Consider the following 20524-nt stretch of genomic DNA (forward strand, 5'->3'; position numbering starts at 1 on the left):
TTTGGGCAACTAATTCCAGACCTGTATTCAACATAGCTTTTTACAGACAATGCAGTCAAGTTATTATGTTTGGTCAATTATTTTCTCCTAGATGTATCTTCATGGTCCACAAGCAATCCATTCATCCATTTGAAAATAAAAATAGCTGCATACAAAAGATCCTTCTGAACCTTCTGAATTTGGAGTCAGCAGGGCAGTATTCCACATGTCCCTAACTTGTATGGCAGGTGATGCATGTTAAAGTGTGTTTCTAAAGTTCTCAACAGATGTGGCTATTACAGACTGCTGGTCGAGGGCGTTCCATGCTCGTCCAGTTCTCTGGGAAAATGAGTATTTATAAACATCCTTTCTGGCAAAGGGGATTTCTATTGAGTATCAGTGGTCCTTTTTACCTTCTTGACTACCACACTAAAATTGTATTTTGGTTAAATAAAGAAGTACATTTAATGCTGAGGACAAAAATTCAAAATTGTTGGTTATTTCATAGGCTTTGTATTATTGTACATAATCTAATTAAAAAGGATGCAAAACATACCGTATTTGCCGGCAATAAGGCCGCAGTGCCGCATAGGCCGCACCCCCAACTTTGACATTTCATAGAGGAAAAAAAAAAATGAAGAAAAAAAGGGAAAAAAAAGAGCAGATCTTTATCGACTTTTAAGCTAGTACAGTATCGCACACAGATTTGGTATCCTACAATACCCCTATCTCGATGTGAGGTGTAATCCGGAAAAGCGTTTTTCGACCTGCGCAGTTGCGTTGCACGGCAGCTAGCTCTGTTAGTAACGGCCTGTCCTTTTTTTAAACTTTTTGGCGATGCAATGGTACGGACTTAAATCTAGATCTATCGGCAGATTTTATTTAAAAATGTCAACTATGCAATATAAAATTGTCAGTAAGTTGTGTGGAGTTATTCTAGAATTGTCCTGTACCGTTGTCTAGCCATCCTACCGTTCATAGTCCCATATGTGCAAATGGACGTGATGTTTTGACCGCTGAATTTTGTTGTTGTAACGTACAGGCCGCACCCCGACTTTTTGATATTTTTTCTTCCAAAAATACTGCGGATTTATCGCCGGCAAATACGGTAAGTGATTTATTATTTGAGGAAGAGGGAGAGGGAGAGTATAATCCCTTTTAACACTTTGGAGACGACGGGCTTCTACAGAAGCCGAGATATATCCCTACTATGTTGACAAAGTTTTCCAGCTTATTATTAGCTATTATGTGCTAAAGTTCTTTTAAGTATTATCTATATATTTTCATTCATCTCATCTATTAAAAAAATAATATAGTTACGTAGAAAAAAATCGAGAAAAAGTGATATCAATTCAACTTTACTCTAAATTAGTGTTCGGATCGAAAAAAGGCCCCGAAATACCCGTACAGCTGGAGACGGACACGTACGCGCACGTCCGTTCTATATTCTTGCCAGGATTCTTGCTTGACGCTACTTCCAAGTTCCATGCACCCATATTCTTATTACGGGTCGTATTATCAGTTCGATTTCAACCCTGATTACTTATTTATATTTATCTACCTACCGGTGTGGCATTTTTTCATCATATACTAATCTAAGCCTTATCGATATAGTGTATTTACATGACAATACGCTTTTCATTTCATAAACTTGACCAATTTAGCGAATCATTCATGTATGGACCTCTTTTATGAAAGGCTTATCCCTCTCTCTAAGAGGAACAAAAGAATATAAAGAAGTAACTACTCTGGAAGATTGCCGTTTTGAAAGAAGAGGATGTAGGCCTAAACGTAGGTCAATAGGTCAATCTACATGACAATACAAACAACCACTCTAACTTTATACCTTTACGAGGGCATGTAACCATTTTAGAGCAGGTTTGAGTAAAATATCTTGATCAACCTAAAGCCGGTTTTGGTTTGAGCGGGCATATGAAATGTTCAAATGTTATGTTCTGAAAAACGGCCCCTAACTTTTCCTCTCTCTCCCCATGGAATATCACTCTTGTCTTGTCTCTATAGAGACAAATAGATAAATAGATAGAAAGAGAGAGAGAGAGAGAGATATGGTTGTGATGAATTATGATTTTGTTCTAATCTCTGTCATTGATTTAGCTCTTTCCATTACAAACAAAAAAAATCAAGTATGCGTACACAAATTAAATTAATATTTTATTGATAAAGCAACCTCATCTCAAAATAGGGTTCTAAGAGATGTATAGATTTGGAAAAAATTAACAAAATTAAGCGGGAGGCAAAAACTAAAACAAAATGAATATTTCAAATTATGAGAAACGAAGTCGAAAGCATTCAAAGTAAATATTGTTTTCTTTTTCGAGGATAAAACAATGTTCAACTCAAAATCTATTTCCCAAATAGTCCTATATTTTATTTGCACATTTAAAGGAAAGGGTATTCAGTGTTGATCATGGCATAATGTTGGTCAGAATATAGTTACAAAATGTGTCGAAAACCCATGTAAAACGAAGGCTTAGGCCTAACGGCTCGGTTGATAATCGACCGAGCTTTAGCAGACGACAATCATTGACAATGGGGAAATGAATGGAGGTATCGACCGATCTGCGCGTGCGGCGGTGCTTACGCAATTTGTATTGTGAGTGTATTGAAAAGGAAAGACGTGAAGCTTTAGCAAAATAAGACGGCAATTTCCCTTAAAAAATAACGGACCTTATTTTTCGTATTGAGAAACAAAACTTATATTTTTAGAAAGGAAAAAGTCTGATCTTTCATTTTTACATTCACTAAAACTCACGAAAATGACTGAATGAGGCGCAATGAGCAATGAAAGTAGAAAGCACCGCCAAATTTCCCATTACTGGCAATGTAACCGAAATCGCTCCGTCACAGGGGAAGCAATTGCCGTGCGTGGGCTCGCTCTCAAAGGGTTAAAGATCAAATAGATTTAACCTATCCATTGGATTACAGGATGAGAGGGAGGGAAAGGAGGCCAACTGGAGTGACTTCCTTCAAACATCCAAAGTTCATTTTTAACTACATTTACGTAGCCAAGTTCCTGTAGCAGGAACAAAGCAGAGATCAACAAACCTTGAAACTCTGCAATCATAAATCAAAAGGTTTCTCAGAAGGTCATTAGATCAAGCATTGGTCCTGGAAAGGGAAAGTCCCGGTTTGAGAGCAAGCCTGCATCCTAGTGCCAAGAAGTTTGGCTTCAATTTCATGAATTCTGAAGTAGGAATTCAAGCTGCAGGTCATACAATAACTAAAATAAACCCTGCAGGCCCAAAAATAAACTCCCAAACTTAGTTCTCAGAGAAGTTAATATCATTTTTTGACATTTCAACAGGGGCAACAAGAAAAATTGTAAGTTGGCTGTTGGCATCAAGGATATACAGTCTTTTGAGAGCACAAAGTTTGTTTCAACCCACAGAATGTTTAAATAAGAGTGTATTGCACCCAAATTAAATTGTATTGAGTGGGTTAATAGAGGATACAAGTGCATGCTCTCCTGGCTTTGAGCAGCCAAACATCAACCCGTGTATACCTACCAGTGTTGTTCCATTAAGGAAAGCAATCTTAGCCAGTTTTCCCGGACCATCGACAGTCTGCCCATCATCATCAGGACCCCAAGAAGCACTGTAGATATCAATGATCTGAGGATTCAGACTCAAAGACTGTGCTTCAACAGCATCCGTCACATCACCATCTAACATACGAACACCTGACAGAATAGAAACAAAAAACAAAAAGTAGAAGAGAATGTTAATCTGGACAGTAACTTTGAAAAAAATCTACATTCATTCACTGATCAATTAAATCATAGATTTATATTGTTATATAAGTGAACAATATCAATTCAGTATGTGCAAGGAGAAATATCAGATACCAACTAAAAAATAAGCTCCTCCTTATTTTCAAAAGATCCAGACAAGACTGGGAATCAATTTTATTTGGCATGGAGGATGCCTTGCCGGTGTGATCTTTATAGATTTTCGCAAAGCGTTTGACTCTGTAAATCATAAAATATTGCTTGGCAAATTAAAATACTATGGTGTAAAAAATGTTTAACTGGCTTGATTTGAGGATTATCTGATGAATCAAAGGCAAAGAACTGTCATAGGGGAAAATAAATCTGAATGGGGCCAAGTAAAATCAGGGGTCCCTCAAGGATCTATCTTAGGCCCCCTTCTTTTTACTATCATGGTCAACGATCTCCCACATGTTATGACTAAATCTCAAATCATGCTTTATGCCGATGATGCAATTATTTCTACAGTAGCAGAAGCCCGCTAGAAATTGAGAGTATCCTAAACTCAGAACTCAAGAAGATACAAGCCTGAGTGCAGACAAACAATTTAGCTATAAATCCGGTTAAAACACAGTTCATGCTCTTTGGATCATCACATAAACTAGCTACTCTCTCACAACCAATCAAATTATTTTTAGACAATGAACTACTTTCTCAAGTAGACACCTACAAATATTTGGGTGTCTGGTTAGACCCAACTTTAAGTTGGAAAGAACATGTAAGACATACAAGCAAGAAGATTGCATCAAGGATTGCACTTCTAAGTCGCGCTAAAAGATCGCCTCTAGACAGTTTGGAGCTACTTGCAAACTCATTGGTAATGCCTCTGTTTGATTACTGCTCCACTGCTTGGTCAAACTGTCCACACAATACAAAAGTCATATTCATAAACCAACACAAAAGGATGGCCAGAATTATTCTTGGGGCACATCAACTCACACCCACTGTTCAAGTCTTCCGTCGACTTCACTGGGTATCGGTAGAAAAGAGGTGGACGTTTCATAAATGCAAAATGATGTATCATCTACTGAATAACTTTGGCTCTTCTTACCTGTCGAACATACTTATAAGATCCCAGACTCTCCACAATCACAACACCCGGAATGCAACCAATTTTGGACTAGCATTACCTCTGTCACGAACAAAGATGGGTAAACTAGCTTTTTCTCATGAAGGCGCAGCATTGTGGAACCAACTCCCTTTTTGTGTTAGACAGGCCCAATCAAAACATTCAATTGCAAATCTATATTGGAGAACATTGCGTTTGTGATTATTTTTATTTCATTTTTTGGTACTAAGTGTCAAAAATTAGTGAGACTGGCTCCTATTAATGTATTCCACTCTCATGAAAATTTGTCCTTTCCCTTGTATGTAAAAGTTTATTCCTGATGTGTATATGCTTATATTATTGTTGATCTATTTGATAGGATAAGCATAAACTCATATTGTATCAGCTGGACAAATATTGCTTTGTTGTATATTATCGGGTTATATATTTATAAACAAAACAAACAAATAACCCTGATATATATAAAATCATGTAGACGTCTTTTAACACTGTTTGTTATTTCATGTATTTGTAACCATTTTTTGTGTACAGGGCCTCTCAGAAAAACAGTATTTATACTGAGAGAGTTACCCTGTCTAAATAAAACAAATAAATAAATAAATAAAAAAAAGCGGACACATCCAACACACACACACACACACACGCACACACACATACTCACCCAAGAGAAGGGAAGGAGAAAGAGGGATTACATGTACAGTGTACATATATGAGGTAAACTTATGAAAAAGATATATGGAAATCAAGAAGTATATTTACGAATAAAGTGACTTTTGCTTTTCCCAACGTTGGCCCAGGTAATGTTACAATAATGTATAAAAGGAAGTATAAGTGAATTATATAGCATGAATAAATGTTTTTTGGGTTTGAAGGAGGAGGCTGTTGAACATGGACGAATGATTATATTTAAATTATTAAAAATCTTTGGTCCTACATGTTTAAAAGAATAATACATTTGCTTATTAGAAGTTAATGGAAGGTGAAATTGGGAAGCTGAACATGTGTAATACTGATGAAAATCATTATTAAAGTTAAACAAATTAATTATATTGGCTGGGGCCATTTTATGTTTGACATAATACATCAGTACTGCGACTTTAAATTCATATATATGATAAATGTTAAGTGTTTTTAATTCAAAAAAGAGGGGGCGAGATGGTGCTAAATAAGGTGACTTTGTACAAATGCGTAAGGCTTTTTTCTGCAGTTTATGAAATGGTTCTAATTTGCTTTTCCCAACGTTGGCCCAGGTAATGTTACAATAATGTATAAAAGGAAGTATAAGTGAATTATATAGCATGAATAAATGTTTTTTGGGTAGAATAGAACGCAATTTACAGATAATTCCGATATTTTTAGAGATCTTTTTTAGTATGTACATACGATGGTTTTGAAAAGTAAGTTGATTGTCCAATAAAACTCCAAGGAATTTCACGGAGTCAGAAACATTCAAGTATATATCATTAATTTTCACTTTGATTGTATGAGGAGGAAACTTAATATTAGGTTTAGAGTAATACAAAATACATGTTTTGTCATGATTAATTACTAACTTATTGGAATCAAACCAGTCAACTTTGCCTAACTCTTCGTTAGTCTTATGTAGGAGCGTATTAAAGTCTTTATGTGAGGAAATAAAAACAAAGTAAGCAAATAAAACAGTATGGACTAATGTCAAGTGTAGGAAATTGAAGATGCTTTCAAGCACTCCAGGAACATGGTTTCCCTAGTTATGAAGGGCAATTGGCTACATGCAGAAGCAACATATATAAGAAATGTAAATGTACAGGTATACACTCACATCAGAAGGGGGACATATCGTCGCTGTTTTCACGAAGTGACGGTAGTGAAAAAAAATTGCATTCACTTTGCGTTACGATTTTCCTCACTACCGTCACTTCGTGAAAACAAGGACGATATGGTATGAGAAAGATAATACTAGCCTACAGCATGGCTGCAATTTATTAAATATACTGTCTATACCCAAACAGAGTATATGAAAAGGCCTACCACTAACTAAGCACACATGTTGTACTGAAAAGGGTAAAAGGCAAGGCAAATTGACAAATATGCAGGAAAAGAAACCTGTTTCATTTTAAACATGTATATTAATTGGCTTGTGATAGATTTGTAGTTTAAGCTACGATGTGGGCCTAAATGATCACTAGCACTCCCAGCAGATAGGCAATTTATTATGGGACCCTAGAAGGCCACTCACTCTTAATGACTGAATTATTCATTGTGTCTTCTCATCCTGATTATCTCTTTAAGGAGCTATCACGAGCTATCAGGAGCTATCAGGGTTTGACATCTGACAAATGGGTTAGGGTAGGGGTTACAGATTGATGCTTCTACCTACATGTAGTTCATCATAAATTCATTCTCGTTCACATGATCTATGTTTTCAATGTTCTTGAGACAGATGTACGTCATGGTTTGAAAAAGAGAACACTCCAACTCATATACCATACATGTACTGTAGGTACTATTAGTTATCATTACTGTACAATCAATGATGCATCATTACAGAGAAATATACCTTTATAATACAATGAAGGTTACTCTCACTCGACATGTGTTTTATAAATAAAGGGAATTTATAATCACCTCCTGATAGCCAGAGTCATTAAATGTAATTAGTAAAAATTCATGGCCTACTGGTAAAACATAACAGGCAATACATGTGACCCCGCAACAAAAAAACACCCAAAAGTCGCATACCTGTAGTGTTGTTCTCAATTTGAGCTCAATAAAAGTGTACAGTACGAGTCAAAACAAACTAACCCCCTAACGATTGTAACGTTTGCAATACGTTACTTATATATCTAACGTGTGTAGGCGTTAGGAGACGTTAGACGTCAGTTTTGTTAGATGACGTAAGACTTCAGAAGTGTTAACTTCTAGCCTTAGGGAGTATATAATGTAAGGAAGTGATACATAACATTATCTACTAAAATTGACAGAACTAAGGAACGATACATGTATTTGATCAGGATGGTAACATTTAAGTCTTAAGCATTTCCTGAAAGAGTAATTTCAAAATTTGGAAGCACAAAACAATTCAAAAGTGGTATTTTTAAAGTATTTTGACTTTTTTTGTAGCAGATTTTATTTATTTACATATCCAATTACTTTAAAACAGAATAAGCTTTTACATTTGATCCTTGAAGAAATAGAGAACAAGATGTGCTGAATTAGTGTGCCAAGTTTTAGGAGAATCTGATTATCACTTCACAGAAATTTCAATAGAGTTTTAATCCTTCTTTTTTCACCTTGCACAAGGAGCCAGAGTACTTAGACTACAGACCATTTTTTCCAAAAACATTCCATGTGACTGGACATTCTTCTCTTTGTTTTATTTGAGTTTGGGACTTCCAATAGTGATGAGAAATAAATCAGTTTAAGGCTGAGAATCTTCACTTTCGTAATCAACCCTTAACTAAACTTAATGGTAGTTTTGTGGTGCACGGTCACATGTGCTACAAATTTGTTTTAATGGTACATCGTTAGGACAGCAATCCGTCAACTAACTTATAAATCCAAAGTTTCCAGAATTTCCACAATCTGAATATAATTAAGTAATTAAGTATCAAAAATTGTGCCAGTTCTTGCTCAAAACAATATGGATAGGTAGAGTGGTCAGAACCTCAGATGGTCCTAAATCATTACCAGACAAATCAATATTACTGCTAGTGGATTGGGATTGGTGAGACAAACAGTAAATATTAAATATCCTTATATCTGCCAGCTGGCTTTCAATCATATATCTCATTGTTCATTGTACAAGTACAATATCTATGATCATCATTTTTAATCATTTCTCTATAAAAACGACAATCTACGTGTACATGTATGTACCATATCTATCACGATTTCTAGTGTGACCAATGTAGTTCTCAGACTTCCTCGAGAGACAAACATGTATGTGTAAGACATATTCTAACATCCTGAAATACCATGACACCTATCTCAAGAGCCATACTAAATCTCCTTTGTCTTCTTCCTTCTAATCTGTAACCCTACATATTTCTTTGGAATTTCTTCCCACAAAAATAAACTGACCACATTATATACATACAGACATGTATATACAGTGAGTTTTCTTAGAATTGGAGCAGGATATGGTTATTGTATGACTCAATAGGCGGTGTCACACAGAGGCCAAAAATCCGGATTTTAGTTATCCGGTTTTTAATTATCCTCTTTTTGGCTGTCTGACATCAATTATCCCTTCAAAAATCCCTTCAAAAATCCCTTCTAAAAACCTCATATGAAGCAAGATAATTCTCTCTTGAAAGAATTTTTCAAGGGTTTTTTGAAGGGATTTTTTTGTCTGACACCAATGTTGAAATAATCCCTTTTAATAAGCATTGTGACATCACACGTTTAAATGCGCGCATTTAAACGTGTGATGTCACAATGCTTATCTACCTAAACGGTGCATACTTTCGATTGAACGTGTAATGTCACAATGCGTATCTACCTAAACGGCGCATGCGCAATGGCCCATCAAATATCCGGATTTTAGTTATCCGGATTATTCGTAGCCTGTCTGTCACCGACTCAAATGAAAAAACTAGATATCTAAAATCTGGTTTATTCAAGATGGGTCGGGATTTTTCTGTGTGACACCACCTAATGAAATCATCTCTTTGTATTTCCTGTTGATGAAATTATAATTATTATTTGTTATTGTTGCGCTTTATAAATACTGTTATTATTATTATTATTATTATTCCCTCTTATTTGTCTTCCTTTTTCAACCGTTTTTTTTTTTGTTTTCTTAATCAAGCTTAATGTTTAACTTCATGTTCTTCTCTATTTCCACCTTTATTCTAATGTTTCATTTTCTTTCATGAATGACACATCGCACCTTTTTTAACAGAACTCATATTCAGTCTTCCAATTCATTCATTGAAGCTTTCCAGAGGTGAATTGCTCACACCAACTTTTTTCTTTCACTGGTCTTTCACTGGTCTCTTCCTATTATCAACGAATAACCAATCTCAATAGGAAGGGGGAGGGGGGCTTAAGCTTGTTTGGGGGCTTTGGGTTCAAAGGAATGATGAGGGAGAGAAAGAACCATGGAGGTCTCTGTGAAGTAGTTCTCCACCATTGATTGACTTACCTCCAATACCAGCATTATATGCCACCCCCACACTGCAGATGCTGTTGTTTGCTTGAGCTGCTACTTCTCCTGCACACCTGGTTCCGTGTCTGTAGGCAGAACAGTGTCATGTTATCAGTTATGTCATCTAAAAAATCATTAAAATTCATATGCTTTGCACCTTTATATTGAACTGTTCCACACAAAACAAAACAATCATGACAAACAGATCTGACTTAGTGCAATTATATTCGGGCATTATCATACATTATCTGAAAGAAGAATGAAAAGCATATAATTTAGGATAAAAGAAATATAGAGCACAAAGAGAGCATACACTATCAAAAGGTTTAAGAAGACCAATATATCACCAATCAGTCACGTTTCAATATCATGACTTTCACTCTACACTCATTACACATATCAAAATCAATTTTCATATAATGTAAACCTAACATAGCCTATTTATTAACAAATAAAGAAAGCTGTTTGCTCCACAGACATTTACATGCAAGACTTGACAAATGCAAAGACATTAGATATAGAGGATTAGTTGTTGGGTGAATTTAGTAATATCAAAGTCACTCACACATAGTTGTTAATGCAATTTAGAATCTAGGATACTTCACACATCATAGAATATCATACTCCTTGCAAAAACACCTCACAAAACATTTTAGTATTTAATATAGATAAGAAAATAGAAAACAAATCAATATCATAGCATGACTTTCCCTAACAAGGAATAAAATAATACGATCCATAAATTAAAAAAAAAAAAAAAAAAAAATTACAACAAACATGTAGAAGCACTTAAAGAGACAGAGTCTGGATATATTAGAAGAAAGGGAATCTACTGAATGAGAGTTGAACATTTTCCATGGGCTTTTTTATTTTCATAAAGATACAGAGAGATCGAGACTGACTACGGAAATACTTCCTAGAAACACCAAAAAAAAAATGAATAACTTGTTTACAAATGTACATGTGTGTAATGAATGGTAAAGAGATCTAAACCTGTACTGTAGCTATGCTAAGGAATTACTCTCGGAAGTAATAAATATGTATTGATTTACAGGGAGCTCAGGATTTCTAGTCTCACTATATCTAAAGTACATGTAGGTGAACAAACAATATATCAATTCAACTCAAGTTGACATGGATTGCTGCAATATCCTGCAATCTACTTATACTGAACTTGCTAACTACATACTTTCAGATATAAACAGGAGAATAAAGGCAAAACCTTCTGATATTTCAAATTGCAAAGAAAGGTATCATTTCTATCATACATCATCAGAGATTATAATGACATACCGGATACTCATAAATAGCATTGACTAATATTATAATGGTGTGTAATACTACTACATGATTTCCAGAAAGAGAATTACAGCCATCATTAAATTTCAATTGAAGTACACTTCTTTCCAGTCATTTTGTGTGTTGGAACAAATGGAAAGTTCAAAGTTGTCCGGCACTAAATCACAGTGACAATACTGATTCAGTCAATTTAAAGTTCCTTTACATTATAGTGATTACAACTTTTAAATATTCATAACTTTCTTCTTTTTTTGATCTGATTTCATTCCAACTTTCACCAGTCTGTTTCTCCGATTTATCTGCAGAGACTTTTAGACTTGTTTGCCATCAAGGTTGAATTTCCCTTCTAATACTAAGCCTGAGATGCCTTGAGATAAAATCAATTGGAAATTCAGGCTGAAAGAAACCAAATCATCTCCGATGGGTTCATGATCATTGTTGTGGTTCAAGAAAACTAATACTAGAATTCACAATTATGCATTGCATTTTTAATATAGCCTGAGGTCTGTAACAATGTGATCAATCAATCACTTTAATTACTGCTCAAACCATCCAGCCTTGTCTAGGACCCTGTTCTCACTCACTTCGTTGGAGCGCTCTGGAGCGCTCTAACTAAGACCCGCTCCTCAGGAGCGGTTCTTACATGTAGGTGAGTGAGAACGCTCAAAGTGGTCCACCTTCTGTCGTGCAGTGGGTTTTATTGCTGGAAAAATAATTAACAATCTAATGGATTCAAGGATTAACAATTTGATGAAAGATAAGCTCAGAAGTCCACCTTCCGAGGTGGTCTTGAGGAGCGGGTCTTATTAAGAGCGCTCCAGAGCGCTCTAACGTGCAATGTGAACGGAAAGCGTACTTTGAACGGAAGTGACGTTCCGCGCGATGAGCGATCGGACAGGCACTACACATATACATGTATACGGGACGCGTCGCGAACGGGACATCAGGTGACTAAGGTTTGGATTCCGCGCGCGAAAAAATTGACCCGCCTACCTGAGCTGCCATAGCAACAAGACCACTTTGACTCGTGGAGCGGTTTGAGCCATAAAAACTGCTCGGAGTGTGAACGCTCGCAAACCGTTCCTCAAGACCCGTTCCTCTGGAGCGGTCTGGAGCGGTCTAACTAAGACCACTTTCAAAGTGAGTGAGAACGGGGTCTAGATAACAAATATACCTTGAAGTTCAGGAATTTGGCATAGATTCAAAGCAAATAACACACAAAATCATTGTTTATAAATGCCATAAGGATTTTATGAAACTTTCAGTGGTTTACCACAAAGAGAAAAATATCATGACTGCTAGTTAGCATAAATCCTCACCCCCCCCCCCCTTTTTTTCCCCTTCCTGTCTCTCTCTCTCTCTCTCTCTCTTCCCATCCTACATGTAAGAAACACGATCTCAAATGAAAAATTTGAGCAGATTTCAATCAAGTTGAATCTCAAACCATATTAGCCACATAAGAGATTAATCATGACGTATGGGTCTGGTTGTTGTGGTTACACAGCTTATCTTTCATCAAATTGTTAATCCTTGAATCCATTAGATTGTTAATTATTTTTCCAGCAATAAAACCCACTACACGACAGAAAAATAAATGATTGCCAAGTTCAAAATTTCCCATTTTCATTTTATGCTTACATTGATACAACATTTAAACCGAGAGTGCATTCAGTGCAGAGACCTGTTCTTTTCTGAAAAGTACTATTAATATTTTCACTCTGCTGTCGTGCACACGCAGTCCTTTCATGATGCAATATTAAGGGTTTTATCATTAATCTTCTTTCAAGTACTTTATTTTGTAAGAAGGTACCGGGGTAATTAAACTTATTTTCCTATAAAATTACATAGGTTTATTACAACTGTGAAATCAAAACCTCACTAATATAATAATTGATATAATATTTCATCTGTTGAGAGCCGGAGGGCATTTGAAAATTTAATAAATAAATGACCTACACGTGTACAATGTATCTGTGTACATTTAGTACCAGTATTTATATTCTTTGAGACATGTACATTCCAAAGTCATTTTAGATAGATCTGCTAACCAAGTGATTTTCTAACTGCGTGATAGACTTCAGACATTGAACAGTACCTTCAGCATTTTTGTAGGGAAGTGCTTTTATAGCTTTATGTGCGCACATGATCATGATCATGAGAGCTGTCCTAAATGTTGCATTTATTGATTTTCTCACTGCTTTACGTATTCCCAAGGACTGCGCCAAGTCAAAGACTTTTTAATATACAGCTGTAAGATCAATATTCCTGCTCACAGCATATTAGCGGCATTAGCCAATATGATAAGACAATACATGGCACTGTTTTTTTTAAACATACCAAATGTGTCCCCAAAAGGGTCCAAAATGAAATTGTGTTTTCTTACTTCAAACATGTATTTTTAGGATCAGGACTACCTGTTTTGAGAAATACAAATTTTTTAGCTTAATCAATCTCTTCATTTGTTCACCAGATATTTATGATTATTAACCGTATCAGACATCTGAGCAGGGCAATTTTTAAATGTTATTGCCCTCAAGGTTTGATGTATAAGTCAACAAAATTACAATAAGTTAGTCCGCTCAGAAAAGTCAATGGGATTTTGTGTGTAATTTGGCGGGCAATATAGGTTATACAGTAAACCAATGCGCAAATATTTTAGCCCGCTCAGAACAGTCAATGGGATTTGTGTGTAATTTGGCGGGCAATATAGGTTCTACAGTAAGTCAATGGACAAATATTTTAGCCCGCTCTGAAAAGTCAATGGCAAAATGCGTGTTAAACTAGTGAGCAATAATATAGTGCCAGTTGTAATTTACATCGCGCATCAGCTATTGTAATTTACATCGCGCATCAGCTATTGTAATTTACATCGCGCATCGTGTATAAGAAAATGCGCACTTTGCGCGAACTCTCATTGTGACGTAACAATCACACCCTAGGCAAACTGTTTGCAGTGTATCGAAAATCTATCAAACACTGGATGAACAGTGCTGGTTTGACAATGTTTTTGCAACTTCTAATGCTAGGAAACCCTGTGTAGCCTACATAATTTAAGAGTATAAGATAGTAAGAGTTTCTTGTTTGCTCTAGATGTCTGATGTGGTTAATAATAGTAATATTGACTGCCTAATTCAGGGCAATACGACTTGTCATATATCACCCTCACCTTCGGTTCGGGCGATATATGTCGTATTGCCCAGAAGGCAGTCAATATTACTTAAATAATAAGTTCTTACAATTGTATTGTGAACTATAGCATATCTAAAAGGAACTCAAGGAACTACATGTAAGGTTTGTATAAACTTGTTCTCTTGACTTGATCCAGATGTAGAAAGTGGCTATCTGATAGGGAGAATTCTCTCTAATCATACACATACCGTAAACAATAGAAGCTCTGTTGAAACAGGTGAAATAAATTAAATACACCTTGTAACAATAATGGTATGTTTTTATATGTCTCTCTTCCTCCCCTCCCTTTTCCTTTCATATTTCCTTTGGCAATTGACCAGAAGAATGAGAGGATGCATGTACCTGGATATAAGCCTGGTATTAATGTACTTGTCTGTGTCAATTCATCCACCTTTATTTGATTTTGCACATATAAATTGGTGTGTCTATTGGATAATAATTAAAATCAATACACACAATTGCACATGTCGACAAAGCCAATACAGATATGTATCTGGTGACTAACCAGAATGGACGGCAAAGCATTTTTACAGCTCACTGCCTGATGCAATAATATTTACATTGGTGAAAATAAATCAATATTACACCCATATTAGTGTGTGTTTTATATTGTTGCATGTATAATTGACTTTCATTGGTATACAAGTATTGTTTGCATATTAAATGCTCATGGAAAAAGGTACAATGAATGTCACCTATCTTGACAGAGTGGATTGTAAATAATATTGTACAACATACTATGAGTACCTGTACAGAATGGTACTGAAGGTCGATGGGGTTCCTAGTTTAGTGTACATGTACATGTACACAACTAATCTTCTTCCCATGCCCACCTCTTAGACCCCTGTTACACATGCGTCGGCTTTTAAAGCGGGCCCCGGAGGCGGCCTCACACCGGCAATTTGAAGCCGCCTCGAGATCATCAAACCCCTGTTACACATGATCTCGGGCCCGCAATTTTGCGTCTACACATAGGCCGGCCTCACGAGCTGATGTTGGGGCGGACTCCAGAAAGACAGAAAGAGAAAGTGATAGAATGATAAAAACAAAGAATAACATAAGAGAAGGTAATAGAAGGGAGAAACAAAGAATAACATAAGGAAAGACAGAAAGAGAAAGTGATAGAATGATAAAAACAAAGAATAAGATAAGGAAAGACAGAAAAAGAGAATGATAGAATGATAAAAACAAAGAATAACATAAGAGAAGATGAAAGAAGGAAGAAACAAAGAATAAAATAAGGAAAGACAGAAAGAGAAAGTGATAGAATGATAAACACAAAGAATAACATAAGGAAAGACAGAAAGAGAAGGTTATAGAAGGAAGAAACAAAGAATAACATAAGGAAAGACAGAAAGAGAAAGCGATAGAATGATAAAAACAAAGAATAACATAAGGAAAGACAGAAAGAAAAAAGGATAGAATGATAAAAACATTTCACATAAGGAAAGACAGAAAGAGAAAGTGATAGAATGATAAAAACAAAGAATAACATAAGGAAAGACAGAAAGAGAGAGTGATAGAATGATAAAAACAAAGAATACAGGTTACGTCACTTCCGCTTATAAGCCGGCCCGAGTCCACTTTTGGTGTTACACATACCGATTGCGGGACTGAGGCCGGCCTCAAACCACATCCCGAGGTGGACTGAGTCCACCTGGCCTCAGTCCGGCTTTTCGAAAAAAGTTGGTGTTACACATACGTCGAGCCGACTCCGGGGCCGGCCTCAGTCCACTTTCAGACGTATGTGTAACAGGGGTCTTAGCCATAAAATCATTGTCACATCATTTTTTTAAATCTCTTATTTTAATGGAATATACTGTATTACACTGAAAGGGATTCATTCTGACAAACTGGACAACATCTAACATATGCCACTGTGTATGTCTACAAGTAATTTTTTGTCTTTTAAAAAAAAAACTACATTGAATAAAAAATGGGTAACAACTTTTCAGGTAAATTAACGTTGTCATTAAATCGGCAATGCTATGATATAATTGGAACATTTATGTTATTTGTGTGATTTGGTAATGGTATATAACAAATTTCAAGTCCAAGGTTATATGAACACTGAGCCAAAATCCATAGCATCTCTATATACTGATATCCTCATATCTCATCTGTATACCCAAGCACATGTAAACATACCAATTATCATCCATTCACAGAAGATGCCTTTGATCTCTCTTGATTTCAATTAAAATGAAATCACATTTCTAGAATCGTAGAGAATCCCCAGGGGGCACATCTTACATAACATAACTAGGTATTCCAAGTCTCCATTCATGGATGTGTGTGAATTTTACAATTACATCTTTGCAAGGGCTGTCTACAAACTGGAGCATGAAATGGGGCCCCTTATTAAATGGCAATGTTGTAGAGCAGGCTTCGAGCTAGAAATCTAGGTATATGAAGAGAAATGTATCTATCATGAAGGACAGACTTTAATTGAGCATTTTCAAATTAAGCCATTGCACCTGCTCTAAAGCACACTTTCATATCACTTCTTGATTACCACTATACATGTACCTCTAGACTCTAGCCTTATTTCTTTGGTAACATTTTCATTTCTCTTCAATGTAACATTGATTGAGATGGTTACATGTACATGATGCCCTCGTTTCAGTGTAGGCTAGAAGCTGTGTGGTATAGTGGTATACAATTATGTATATTTCAACTACTGATGGGGTTACCCTGTTGAAATAATACCAGTAACCAGATTAAAAAAAAAAAAAAAATACATATTGGTGAATTAGATGCTGCTTGTAAGTGTCGGCTTGCATGGTGATGTAGATATACAGTAGGTTTGCGGGTGCACCATGTGAGAGAGAGAGAGAGAGAGAGGATTGAGGAGTCCTGAAAAGGACTCTGACTCAGTATTCTTTCTTGGGGGTGTGGTAGTCCTGAAAAGGACTGTTTGTTATCTTTCTTAGCATATAGTTCTACGGAGAACTATAGCGCTTGGAGAGGATGAGTGGCTCGATGTTTCAAACAGGTTGACTATCAGGTTGACTATTGGTGAATGTTCTTGCATCTCATAAATGTATGAGAGGTTTCAGGTTTGATCCTAGCTAACATCCTTGGACGAGGCGTTTCACCCTCATTACCCCTCAATCTCGGCCCAGGTGCATTAAATAGGTCCTTAGCAATGCAGGGATAAAGATAATTGCAGGGGCCTCAGGAAGAGAAGTAGTAATCCTGAAGAGGCTACCAATCTCGGGGCAGTATTTTTTTAAACTCCTATTTCAGCTCTTATCCTTGCATTAGTACATTGTACAGTACATGTACTGTATCAACCACACTCATCAATCAATCTCATTTCATTAATAAAGCACTGAGATCACTGCACTGTAATCTTCACTTCCATGTGGAACAAATTCATAATAATCACAAAATAATCATAATCTTAAGAATGGGCAGTATGTGGTCTGGTTTTGTCTGAGGTCTAATCCTTTACTTTACTTAATTGTAGTTTTCTTTTTTTAAAGAGAAATGAACATGCTTCCTGCAGAGCTAGTATTAAGTCATTGCCAAATTTACTGTTTCTAAAGAGAGCAGCATTTAACTTAGAAGCCACAACAATATACATCGTACATTTAATGTGCAAAATTAATGAAGCTGTCTATTTTCAATGATCCACTACGTATCTCATAAATCAAAGCTACAAAATATTCATAATTTTTACAATGAATCTATTAAAAAAATATATGGTTCATGTAATAGTTCAATGCACTTTTGATTGAGTGCTAGAAGTGTATGAACAAAAAAAAGTTTGTAAACATTTCATAAATGAGAGCAGGCAAATGGTGGTAATCATTAATGGATAAATCTGGTTATGGCTAACTACCCCAATATTATTATTGCTTTATTTTTAAACGATTTTCCCCTGTCTTGTGAGCACGAAATATGCCTCCTCCATAACTGCTCAAATTGACATTGAGTGATATACTTTACGGCAAGTGTATTAACGAGTAACTTACCAAACAATGTATAGTCACACAATAACAACTCTGCTATACAGTGCGTCCCAGAAAAAACGAAACCGAGAAGTATCGATGTTCTATCATAACTTAATCACAACTATAATTAATGAATGATACATATTTGGAAAGCTTAGAGTCTCCTCTTTCATGTGATGCTACTCAGATAATGCATATTTCACGCATGAGTGATTAAAAGCAATTTGAAGGAAGGAAACCAAAAAGACATTTGGCGGGCGATTGAAATTCAGATACCGCCCGCCAAATTACTTTTTGGTTCCCTTCCTTCAAATTGCTTTTAATCACTCATGCGTGAAATATGCATCACGTGAGTAGCATCAACTGAAAGAGGAGACTCTAAGCTTTCCAAATATGTATCATTCATTAATTATGGTTGTGATTAAGTTATGATAAAACATCGATACTTCTCGGTTTCGTTTTTTCTGGGATGCACTGTATAATGTAAGAGAGTATTATTTTAAATCTATATTAATTTCTTAATCTTTTTCCACTAACGAGACGCATAACCTCATAACTTCTTCTGAAGTTCTGTTCCATAGAAACACTCAATTAACTTTTTTTTGTACACATGTTTAGAATATGATTACTGCACTCCAAAGTAAATCTTTCTTTTTTCTGTTTGAAATGTGCATGTAGTTCCATTTCCACTGTAACATGTCCATGTCTCTAGTATATATGGAATTACTTTGATAACATTTTATTTCAATTTTTTCTTTTGGTTCTTCATCATCAAAATAATACAGGAGAGAGATAATATGGAAACTTATAAAATTGGGATGTTGAATTTCATTACAAAACTCAGCAGAACTGTATGGCATATCTTTATGATCAAACTTGGCAGTGTTTAATGGAGCCATATCCTGAATGATTTAATCAGTGACTTACACACAGATCGTATAGAAGCAATATGACTTGTGTACGTGGATGGCCCAATTAATACAAAGCATAGCATGTGCATTGAACTCAAGTAAACAGGAAATAAATTTAATTGTTTACTTTATGTCCATACCCACTCATTGCTGAACTGAAATCAGCACTTTATTTTGGTTTATATGAAAGGAATTAGTGGTTTTGTTTCATACAAGATAGCACTTCACTCACTGCAAATTATTTGCAGGTCAAATCAGACTACCAGTATAGTTTTATATGTTGCAGGTAGGACTGATTTCATCAATTCTTTCATATTTTTGTTTATAGTGGGAAGAATGCATAATCTCTCATGAATGATGATCTACATTAAGTAAACTAGTTTTTTAACATTTATTTCTATTTAGGAGTTGATTCTTAGGTGTATTATATTTGATATCAATTTAAATCTATATTGTTTCTGTGCTACATGTATTCATGTAATAGAGTCACATGGATTGGAAAAGAAAACCTTCCGGTTATAGTTATTTAGTTAATCTTTTTATTTTCCCTGGCATCCATGTGACTCATTTAAAATCTTAGTGTCCTTTTGTACTCACTGCTCCTTGATATTCTCTTTGCCAAATAAAAATAATGATTATAATGATGATAAATTTCTGTTTTTTTCTTCTCTCTTTTAGGTAAGGGCAACTCGGTATTAAAAGGCCATCCAAATCAAAAAATATATCACGAAAAGAAAGGATACAAGTGGTAAACTGTCATGATATACTTGATATGTAATTTGCACATCCTATTGTTATGTAATATGAGATATAAACATGATATTATGTGGTCAAGGTATAATTAAAAAAACAAAAACAGTATACACCAAAGGCCTGTCTTCGTCAGCTCAAGTTTGCCAAATACGGTAACCCGCTATTTTAACTATCCCGATCTCAAATTAGCCAGTTCATTTGCGTCTTCATTGGCTCGCAGTTGCAATCAGCGGGATATTTGGTCGAGAAAATATCCAGAGAAATCTTGGTCTTGATTCCAAAATATCCCTCTATTTGGGAAATAGCGGGCTAATTTGCGCGAGTCTGCGCGAAATTGGTCTGGTGAAGACGCAATTTTGAGCTTCAGGATAATATCCAATAGTTGGTTATTTTGGAAAACTGGAGTTGATGAAGACAGGCCTTACGTGTCTAAACTAAATTGTGAAC

The 20524-nt window shown here is 35.7% G+C and overlaps 1 protein-coding gene across 1 annotated transcript in view; it reads right to left on the reverse strand.

The window, feature by feature from the left end:
* LOC574878 (furin) overlaps positions 1–20524 on the reverse strand; it is a 43870-nt gene that overhangs the window by 10882 nt on the left and 12464 nt on the right. The window contains exons 6-7 of the mRNA XM_775280.5: positions 9964–10052; positions 3507–3679 (exon numbers count right to left, since the gene is read on the reverse strand). Of these exons, the coding sequence (XP_780373.2) occupies positions 3507–3679; positions 9964–10052 (262 nt within the window). The remainder of the gene's footprint in view (positions 1–3506; positions 3680–9963; positions 10053–20524) is intronic.

This window comes from Strongylocentrotus purpuratus, unplaced genomic scaffold (genome assembly GCF_000002235.5).
Source record: "Strongylocentrotus purpuratus isolate Spur 01 unplaced genomic scaffold, Spur_5.0 spur5_scaffold_9, whole genome shotgun sequence".
Taxonomy (NCBI): Eukaryota; Metazoa; Echinodermata; class Echinoidea; order Camarodonta; family Strongylocentrotidae; genus Strongylocentrotus; species Strongylocentrotus purpuratus.